Here is an 11,367-nt window from a genome sequence, read left to right as displayed (position 1 = left end):
CCTATGCCGATTTTTGATGGGTCGACGACGTGTCGAATTTTGATGTATCATCATCGCGCTAGATTCCCTAAGAGCTATATCTCGAGTACCCGCAACAGCTTCACAATGCGCACACTGACGTTTTGTCCGACGCGCGACAAGCCGTCCGTAAGCGGGAATTCAGAACTGCTTGCAACTATACGATAAGAGCCGTATACACTACCGTACATTTACAGCAATGTACGCAACAGCCCTCGTGTAACAAATAAATAGAATTTACAGTTTTTCTCAGTCTCCATGGCTTCGAATTACATAGAATTAAAGTACACATTTCAGACATTGGTAAAAATGATTTCGAAAACATTATATAAATTAATGAATAATGCTGTGTTGATAAAACGATGGAAAATGTGGTAATGTGTAGATTTAAAATTATAACAAAATGGAGTGGCCGGTACGGTGCAGAAGCGATAATCGCGAACCCAAATTCCACAGCAGAAGCGTTTTTTCAGAAAACTTAATCGCTGTGGAATTGCGTAAACTCGAGGTGAAATTCTACAAGCCGATTTACGTGGGTATGTGCATACTCGACATATCCAAGACATGTTTGTATGAATTTCATCACAGTATATGACGCCAATGTATCGCGATAAATGTAAAATCATGTATACCGATACAGATAGTTTGATATATCACATTGAGTGCGTTGATGTGTATGAGAACATGAAGCGCGATATCGCTAGATTTGACGATTATGCGAGCGACGATTTGACGAGCATTATGCGGTAGACAATGCGTACGGTATACCGCTTGAAATAAAAAAGTACCGGGCTGATGAAGGGCGAAAAATAACAGTGCCATAATGACCGAATTCGTCGGGCTCAGAGCAAAGATGTACGCATTACGGGTCGATGGGAAAAAGGATACCAAAAAAGTTAAAGGCGTCAAGAGCAACGTTGTCGATAATTGATTTATCGATAATTGATTGTCGATAATAACGTTTGACGATTACACGCGGTGTTTGAAAGAAGAAATTGAAATGACCGCCAGTCGTGTATACGATCTAAACTGCACCAAGTATACACGATCTGCAAGACGAAAATTGCTTTGAGTCCGTACGACGATAAGCGGTATATCGTACCTGAAACCACAGATACATTACCGTGGGGATATTATAGGATACCATTGTAATATGTAATGTAAAATGTAAAATGTAAAATGTGTGCGATAAACTATCTATTAAAAGAATTATTAATAAAGATTTTTATATGCATATATTTATGTAATTAATGTATATTCATAATCTTATTATCTTATTAAAAAAAATACATGTACTATTGAAAGGAATATTAATAAGGATTTTTTATTATTTCATATATTTTATGTGTATTTCATTCATCTATTATAACTTATTAAAAATAACATATACTATAGAAAGGAATATTGATAAGGATTTTTTATGTATATTTTTATGTATATTTTTATTTTTCAAATATTATAATGTTATACATATATATTTTTTCCAGAAATTAAAAAATAAACACTGTATGATTAATTAAATCACATTGTCTTTATGTATCCAAGAATTGTGCGAATTGTCAAATCCCAGCCATTTCACGTAAACCTCGTCACCCTCTTGCGCAGTACTTTCTCACCAGATACACGTCCGGATAATTCGCGCGATGCAACTCGTGTTCGTAGAACGCTCCAGCAATAGATTTTTTGCGATAATCCTCAAGTAGATAGCTTACGGGATTAGTATGCTGCACTTTTATAATTTTAAACACCTCGGTTGTCCAATTTGGCGTGTAACCTTTCTCGAAAATTGTCTTGTACTTGCTAACGCGTACCAAGTCACCTACTTTGAATTTCGCCGGACCCGCGATATTTACATGGTTGTACACAGTAGCCAAGAGTCTTTCAGCGATCGTGGGGGTAACGTCGACAGCCGCATACCGATCGTTCGATGCTTGCGCGCGTTGTAATTCGATACGAGTTCCGGCAACACGTTGATCCATTTGTAAGATCCGTTTAGCGTAAACATATTCCACATGTCGTTTTTCAGCGTGCGATTGAATCGCTCAACGATCGATGCCTTTAATGTCGAATATGTAGATGTTACGTCCAGGGGAATTCACGATTCTTTTCTTTCCCGTACCCGGTGCATACGTACACGATTTCCAGAGTCATAATAATAGCTAAATTAAGCAGGATTCTCAATACATGCCCTAAAATAACAATCGGATATTAACGGGCTATAAAAGTAGCATCCGGCTAAATAAAGCGGCATTCAGTCAAACAAATTTGATATTTTCTTAAAACTCATAAAATCAAAAAAATAAAGGAAACTAATCATAAAACGCGAGTGATCGGATATCGGATGTTACGATTCTTTTCTTTCCCGTATCCGGTGCACACGTACACGATTTCCAGAGCCGATAATAATAGCTAGATTAAAGCGGGATGCTCAGTACATTCCTAAAATAACAATCGGATGTTAACGGCTATAAAAGTAGCATCCGGTTAAATAAAGCGGCATTCAGTCAAACAAATTGATATTTTCTTAAAAACTCATAAAATCAAAAAATAAAGGAAACTAATCATAAAACGTGAGTGACCGAATATCGCAAGAAGGTAGTAACAGTCATCCCTTGTGCGATACTGAGAATCCCCCGTTTTGGAAGATGCTCTCCTATTCGCGAACGAACGTAATAAAATCCTGATTTGTACATTTGTTCTAAAATGCTCATAAGTAGGGGCAGAGAGGAGACCATGGAAATCTAACAAAGATTTCTATTCGTCAACCTCCCTTATTCCTCACGCTAGGAGAGGGTAATCCAAAACGATATATAAGCGCGAACTTCGAACAACACTTGTCAAAAATTCGTTCAGTCAGAAAATTCGTTCAGTCAGAAAAATTCGTTCAGTCAGAAAATTTGTTCAGTCAGAAAATTCGTTCAGTCAGAAAAATTCGTTCAGTCAGAAAATTCGTTCAGTCAGAAAAATTTGTTCAGTCAGAAAAATTCGTTCAGTCAGAAAAAATTCGTTCAGTCAATCATTAATCATTCATTCATTGACTCACGCGTTCATATACGCACTCAGTACTCAAAAGTTTCGAGACATATCAACCTTCATATAGAATCAGTGCGAATATTCGGTCGTTCCTGTCAGCTATAACATAACAAGTCAACCCAAAACACCGCTCGTCTTCGACACGAAAAGGGGACCCAGCAGCCATTACGACTATATTCTCCACTTGTATCGCCTTTCGCAAATAGTAATTCTTTTCTTTTATCTTCAAAGTTCCTCCCACTCCCTCCGTCTCACATACACACACAATCACGCTTAATGTACCACAAACATACAACAATCACACTTAATATTGTGCTTGAGTAACAACTAATTAAAATGTTGATGTAAATTTTATCCTTTTAATAATGTACAATAAATTTAATTAATTTTATTTCTTTTAATCCAACGTAATCAATTACCCCCCTCATTACCCACGCTCCTGAATCGCACTTGGTCTCGTCCCGGGTAAAAAGGATTAAATTTCTTTACCGAAAAGGGGACCGCCGAGCGGGCATTTGGATCAGAAGTAGTGTAAAATCGACTCTTGCGGTCGTTGACCTATCTTTGGCTCACCCGCAGACTCGCTCGACCCGAGACACTTGCCCTTAAGGCACCTGTTCTCTGGATACAAGTGTTACGCCCTTCCTTCGGCCCATCCTTCCTCGGGCCTGGACGTAACATACGTAAATTTTGGAGGCTCGTCCGGGATTGATATGTGCGATTCAAGGAAACGGGAATGAGTGACGGGACTCGAGGTAAAGCCGATAAAAAAGAAGTAGAAAAATTTTATAAACTCGCTTTGGAAGAAAAAAAATCTAAATCTAAAATTGAAATTACGTCATCTACTTCCGGTTTACCTCATACATCTACTCCAAAAAGAACTGTAGGATCTATACCAAGACATTTTGATCTTTCTTTAGAGAACACAGACACAAGCATAAATAATACTATTTTAATAGCCGACACGCCCGAGCCAAATTCTGACAATTCCGGCGATATAACTTGCCAAGAATATTACACTTACTAATACTCTTATTTATAAAGCAGAAAAAGATTTTGATAGGTCCGAAACCATGACTTACCAAAACCCATTTGCCACCTTAAAATACGCGGTTGAAGCCGTTCCTTTTTTCGATGGTAAAAATATTCCGCTCAGTTATTTTATCGAAGGATGTGAGGAAGCTAAATCCATGCTACCTAAAGAAGCTGAAACACAGTTTACCAAAGTAATAAGAACCCGAATAGTCGGCGAAGCCCGACGAACCATCCAAGATCAAGATTTTGACACAGTATCCAATTTGACTTCATATTTAAAACAAATTTACGGACCTTCTAAAAATGTATACATACTACAAGGAGAATTAGGACGCGTTTACCAAAAAAATGAAGAAGATGTAGTCACATATGCAAATCGCGTAAAATTGCTGGGAAAACAGATTTTAGAAGCATACCGTAGTACTAATCGTTCTTTACCTAATCAAAATATAAAAGCATCATTAGAAGGTGACATGTGCAAATGTTTTATCCGAGGACTCAAACCCGAAATAGAACAAAGAATTGCGAGAGACTTAGACGTGCATGGAACCGTTGCTGACGCTTTAAGAATAGAAAGAGAACTTCGGGCAATGACAGATTTACGACAGGGACAAGAGACTCACTCAGGTCAAAACAAGCCGCGAATACGAGAAACTTGTCAGATCTGTTATAAAGAAGGACACGTGGCTAGTAACTGCAGGAAGCTCACACAGTCATCCTCTTTGGGTCAACTTCCAGGAGCCTTGGGAACCGAAATTCTGATTTGCCAAATTTGCAAAAAACGCGGACACAGTGCAGATAAATGTCGCCTGCGCGATCCTCAATATCGCCAACCAGTAAATGTAATCCAACAACGAATTATAACCTGTCAACTATGTTCTAAAACCGGACACGACGCGAAACTATGTCGTCAAAATAACAACAATAATCAAGCCAATAAAACCTCTGTAATTTGTCAATGGTGCGATAAAACTGGTCATTCAGCTAATAATTGTTGGAAGAAACAAAATGAGCAACGCAATTCAATAAATAAAACTACCGTTACTTGTCAAATTTGCAACAAAATAGGACATGTCGCTAAGGATTGCCGTACTAGAACGAATTCAATACCTACAACCAACTCCTTTTGTCGATATTGTAAGGCACAAGGGCATCTTCTTGAAAACTGTCAATTACGGATCGCGAGTAATAATCGTTGGAAAGAAAAAGACCAGGGAAACTACAATGGGCCTTCGACGTCGGGTGTGCGACAGGGGCCCGAGCAAATTTCACACCCGTCCACTCAACAGGACGCCAAATAAACCGAAACCCAGATGTACGGCCTGTGATAGTGACTCTCGCTAAAGACAGTCGCGTGCCTACTGTTCAGGTCCAGCTCACCAAAGCATCCGCTCATATAACTCTCATGCTAGATACAGGATCCGGACCGAATATAATTAAAGAGAAATTCACACCTAAGGATATTAATATAAATTTCGATAATATTTTAAAATTAAATGGTATAAATAATTATCCTGTTTACACATTCGGAGAAATTATGTTAACAATTTTCGGAATATCTGTATCTTTTCACATTGTATCCGACGACTTTCCGATTCCACAATCCGGAATACTTGGAAATGATTTCTTCAAGCAAACTTCTTCAAAAATAGATTACGCGGAGGGACATCTAAACATTTCTGGAATTAATGTGCCTTTCTCCTCCCCCGAAAGTATTACCGTACAACCAAGATCCGAGTCATTATTTTATGTAAGAATAATCAATCCTGAAATAAAAATAGGATACATACCGAAGTTAAAGATAGAGCACGGAATTTATCTAGGGGATACAATAGTGGAAAACGTTTCTGGAAAGGCTTATTTGAATATCATAAGCACTCTAAATGAAGAGGTGGAAGTCCGTGTGCCGACATTACATTTAAAACCATTAGACGAATTATTCGATGACCATAATTCGAACATTGCAACATTCGACAAGGAAAAATCAACAAGATCATTGGAGGATTCCAGGAAAATCGACGAAACTCGAATTAATTTCATAAATGAAGATGCTTTTAGAATCCATGATAATATTATTCTCAATGAAGATGCTGAAATCGGTAATAAAATTCAAGAAAGAAACGAAGACGAAACACTTGAAAATATAAAACAAAAAGGGATGAATCAAAATAAAAGAAACAAAATTAAAGGAGGAAATAAAACTTATACAAATAAAAATTCTAATAATTTAACAATCCCTGAAGAGAGAAATTATCAAACCTCTTTGGAAAAAAATAATTCTGGAATTTCGGAGGGAAGTTTCCAAACCTCGACAGAAAATTCCAATTCCGAGGTAAATTGCCAAACCTCTTTAGAAAAAATTAATTCTGGAATTTCGGAGGGAAGTTTCTAAACCTCTTCAGAAAATTCCAGCTCCGAGGGAAATGACCAAACCTCTTTAGAAAAAATTAATTCTGGAATTTCGGAGGGAAGTTTCCAAATCTCGTCAGAAAATTCCAGCCCCGTCGATTGCAAGGAGGGAGGTTACCAAACCTCACTACGAAAATCGACGCCTTATCCTAAAAAGGAAAGAAGTTCTTTATCCTCTCTAGACTTTACATCTCCAAAAGATGGATTATTTACAAGAAAAAACGATAATAATAAACTAGAAACCTCCTATGTTATAATAAAAGACCTCGTCCAAGAGGCTCAAGAATATAATTCGAACATTAGAAAAACCGAAAATTCTCGGAAAATTAATCACAAGAATAAACCGTCTTCGAAACTTTCTACGTCCTTATGTAATAAATCTCAAGAAATAATAGATGAATTTACGAGAAAACATAAATCTAAACACGAGATTGACATTACAACTTCTGAGCCGCATCATTGCTTGGTACTTTCCGAGGAAACTAAGGAAGATCGACTTTCTAAAATTATCGACTTATTGCGATTAGAGCATTTAAATGAAAAAGAACAGGGAAACGTAACAAAATTAATAGCAAATAGTCAAGATTGTTTCCACATTCCCGGAGAAAATTTAACCGCAACTCACGTTTTGCAACATCAAATAACGACTACCGATGATCACCCGATAAATACTCGGCAATATAGATTTCCGCAAATACATAAAGAAGAAATAAACAAGCAGGTAGAGGACCTCCTACTGGAAGGCATAGTGAAACACTCGCTTTACAATACGCCCATATGGATCGTGCCTAAGAAAGACGATTCTAAAGGAAATAAACGCTGGAGGATGGTTCTCGATTTTCGAGTCTTAAACGAAAAAACTATTGGAGACGCTTACCCACTACCTAATATTGTTGATATACTAGATCAATTAGGGGGAGCGCAATATTTTTCCATATGCATCCATATGCGATCTCGCATCCGGATTTCATCAAATAAAAATGGATCCTGCCGACAGTCATAAAACCGCCTTTACAACTCCTTTCGGACATTACGAATTCGATAGAATGCCCTTCGGTTTAAAAAACGCTCCGGCTACTTTTCAACGCTTAATGGATTTAGTATTGACAGGACTACAAGGCGAAGAATTATTTGTATATATGGATGACATAGTTATTTATGCCAAGTCGTTAGAAGAACATGAAAGAAAATACAACGCTCTAATAGAACGTCTTCGAAGAGCTAATTTAAAACTACAGCCCGACAAGTGCGAGTTTCTGAAATCGGAAGTAACATATTTAGGACACGTAATTAGCAAAGATGGAGTAAAACCAGATCCAAAAAAATTAGAAGCTGTAAAATTATTTCCGAGACCGAAAACGCCGAAAAACGTTAAACAATTTCTAGGACTTGCCGGATACTACAGACGTTTTATATCCAATTTCTCTAAATTTGCTAAACCGCTAACATCCTTATTAAAAAACAACACAAATTTCGAATGGACACCCGAACAAGAGGAATCATTTCAAATCTTGAAATAAAAATTATGCGAAGAACCTGTATTGCAATATCCCGATTTCTCGAAACCATTCATATTGACTACAGATGCTTCAGGAATAGCCATAGGCGGAATCCTATCACAAGGAGAGATAAACAAAGATCGACCGATCGCATACGCATCACGTACTCTAACAGATAACGAAGTAAAATATGACACTTATGAAAAAGAAGCCCTAGCCATAGTTTATTGCGTAAAGCATTTTAGACCATACTTATACGGAAGAAAATTTACTTTAGTTACTGATCATAAACCTTTAACGTGGTTCAAGAATGCACAAGACGCAAAATGCGAATACTACGCTGGAGACTGAAACTAACAGAGTACGATTATGATGTTGTATACAAAGCTGGGAAAACTAATGTAAATGCAGACGCATTATCACATCATCGGATGTAAATCTCATGGAAGCAAAATGTAATATTATAAAACATAAGCCGCTGAATCCTAATAATTCGTAAGATGCAGAGAAAATTTCTAGGATGTTAGAAGAATCCGACGATGAGGGAGAAAGCGAAGACGAAAATTTTCATTTATATCTTTCAGACACTGAAATAGATGAACCGTTTTATGACCATACTAATGCCACATCATCTACCGAAGAAAATGAACCACCACTACCTAAACGCGATCGAATACAAACCCGAAGCCAAACTATAAATCAAAAGGAATAAAGTAAAAATGTTCAAGATATCGAAAGAAGAACAGATCCGCCAGATAAGGACGAAGATGAAGAGAAAGAAGAAGAAGAAGAAAAAGACGAAGAAGAAATTATCAATCTAAATTTATGGAAAGCAAGGACAAAATTTATCGAAAACAAAAGTAATATCATAGAAAGTCGCGAATTATTATTTTTACGAAAAGAGAACGTAATGTATTTTGTTGACACCAACGGAAAACCTTTAGATTCAGGCTCACAAAAACTCTTCGAGCGAAATAGCCTTCCAAGTCTTGGGTCCCTTGCTCTAGGCAAACCTAAGGCCATAAAATATATAAACTACTACCACATAGCTCTACCTATTATAGAAGGACAACAGGAGGATCCTACAATGACCTTAAACCAAATATCAATCATCGTAAATAACCTACACGATATCATTCAAGATTTAAAATTAGAAACAATTAGTATTGCAAAAACGGAAACAATTAATAACGTACCATGGAATAATATTAAATCACAACTTCTGTCAACATTTGTTAATATACCCGTTAAATTGATTATATGTAATGGATTAGTCAAATATCCACCTAAAGATTTACGAACTGTCATTATTGGAGAGGTGCACTGCTTACTCACAGGAGGACACCGTGGCGTTACAAAAACTTACAACAGAATAAAGCATAACTATTATTGGGAGAACTTGAAAGCCGACGTTCAAAGATACATCCAGCAATGTTTACAATGTCAACTCAAAAAACTCGTTAGAGTCAAAACTAAACAGCCTATGATAATTACAGACACACCAGGATCTTTCTTCGACAAGGTCGCTATGGATATCGTAGGACCATTACCGAAAACCGAGAGAGGCAACGAATATATTTTAACGCTACAGGATCAATTAACGAAATATTGTATGGGAATACCGCTACCGAATCAGACTTCCGAGACCATCGCGGAAGCTTTCGTAGATCGATTCATTTGTGTGCTCGGAGCACCAAAAGCAATATTAATGGATCAAGGACAAAACTTTATTAGCGAATTACTAAAAAGGATTGCTAAACTATTCAAAATTCGCAAGTTTCGAACAACAGCTTTCCATCTTCAATCAAACGGATCTTTGGAGAAATCTCACCATGCATTAGGAGAATATTTAAAACAATATGCGAACGAACAAAAACAGTGGGACTGATGGATTGGTCTCACAATGTTCAATTATAACACACTAGCGTACATGAAGCAACTAAACATATTCCATACGAATTAGTTTTTGGCAAAATAGCAAGAATTCCATCCAACGAACCTCTTACTTCAAAAGATAAACTAGCAAGCTACGACGAATACTTAGTAAATCTCGTTACACAACTTCACGCTATTCAGGGAAATGCTCGCGATAATGTTATCCAAGCAAAAACTAAATCAAAAGATCATTATGACAAGAAAATAAATCCACAGACTTTTAAGCCTGGAGACCAAGTATTTTTATTAAAAGGTCCTAAACCTGGTAAATTCGGAGATCAATATACCGGACCGCACGAGGTTTTAGAACTTCTTAACAAAAATAATATAAGAATTAAGATAAAGAAAAATAGTCGAATAGTACATCCTAATCGCTTACGAATTTCACACATCAAGCCATCGAAACGAACTTCTTAACACGAGGACGTTTAGACGTAACAATAGTCAAGGTGGAGTCACCGCTCCTCTTCTGCGTTCAACTGAGAAACGGCGAGAAGGATTTAAAAGAATTAGAGGAAGAATTAGAGTTCAGGATGGTCAGGAAAGCCACCTATCTACACATCTGGCCCGAAGATTTTAAAGAAAACATGGCCGTCGCAATAAAGGATTGTAAAGCCTGGCGGCGGGGCATTATAAAAAGAATTAATAGGACGAACTGGATGGTCAAAATCAGCCTAGGGGACTGGGGCCAATCAATCTGGAGGCGTATGTGCGATGTCTACCTCCTGGAGGACAGATTCAAGGAGTTACCTTGGCAAACTATAACCTGTGGTTTAGCCTACACCGGTCCTGTCCAGAACGCCCGAGCCTGGCCCAAAGAAACCAAGGATCTCTGCCGACTACTTCTCGAAGGACGAAAAGGATGGATCCATATAGTCCGCCCCCTCAATGAAGAGACGGCGCTGGTTAAATTAAACGTAGAAGGCATACCTGCGACCACTTCATATTCTCTTCGCGACGCACTTATTTTATTAGGTCACGCTCAACTTAGTACTAGTGTAACCGTAAATGTAATTCCAACAGTATAAAAACGATGGAACATACATTATTATTCCATACATTATTAAGCATTATTTCATATTATTAGTTATTATCTTACGTATATACTCTATATAATCATTCTTATGTTAGTCGAAAAAAAAAAAAAAAAAAAATTGTATTTACTCGAGCAGAACATTTATATTCAACAGAAAAAAAAATGATTATATATATATACAAACATAAATACATACTATACAAAAATTATAAAAATTAGAATATAAATATTACATAAGACTGATATTCTTTTCTTTTAGCACTCTAAGGAGCGCGAAAGTGGAACCGCTTTTCTCTCATTAATGAATATCGCTTGATCATCAGGAAAGCTAGTTATTACCCCCCCTTTTTTTTCTTCGCCCCCCCCCCCCAAATGCAATTCCTTGACGGGCGAAAAACAAAT

General features: G+C 37.2%; 1 protein-coding gene across 1 annotated transcript; it reads left to right on the top strand.

Moving 5' to 3' along the window:
* The first annotated feature begins 4,124 nt into the window (after nucleotides 1-4,124).
* On the top strand, nucleotides 4,125-5,387 carry LOC112637584. The gene has a single exon (XM_025407631.1). It carries the CDS (start codon nucleotides 4,125-4,127, stop codon nucleotides 5,385-5,387), a length of 1,263 nt encoding a protein of 420 aa, XP_025263416.1.
* The last annotated feature ends 5,980 nt before the right edge of the window (nucleotides 5,388-11,367 follow it).

This window comes from Camponotus floridanus, unplaced genomic scaffold, assembly GCF_003227725.1.
Source record: "Camponotus floridanus strain SB8 unplaced genomic scaffold, Cflo_v7.5 scaffold180, whole genome shotgun sequence".
NCBI classification, from domain to species: Eukaryota; Metazoa; Arthropoda; class Insecta; order Hymenoptera; family Formicidae; genus Camponotus; species Camponotus floridanus.
This window is presented reverse-complemented; position numbering and strand designations above follow the sequence as displayed.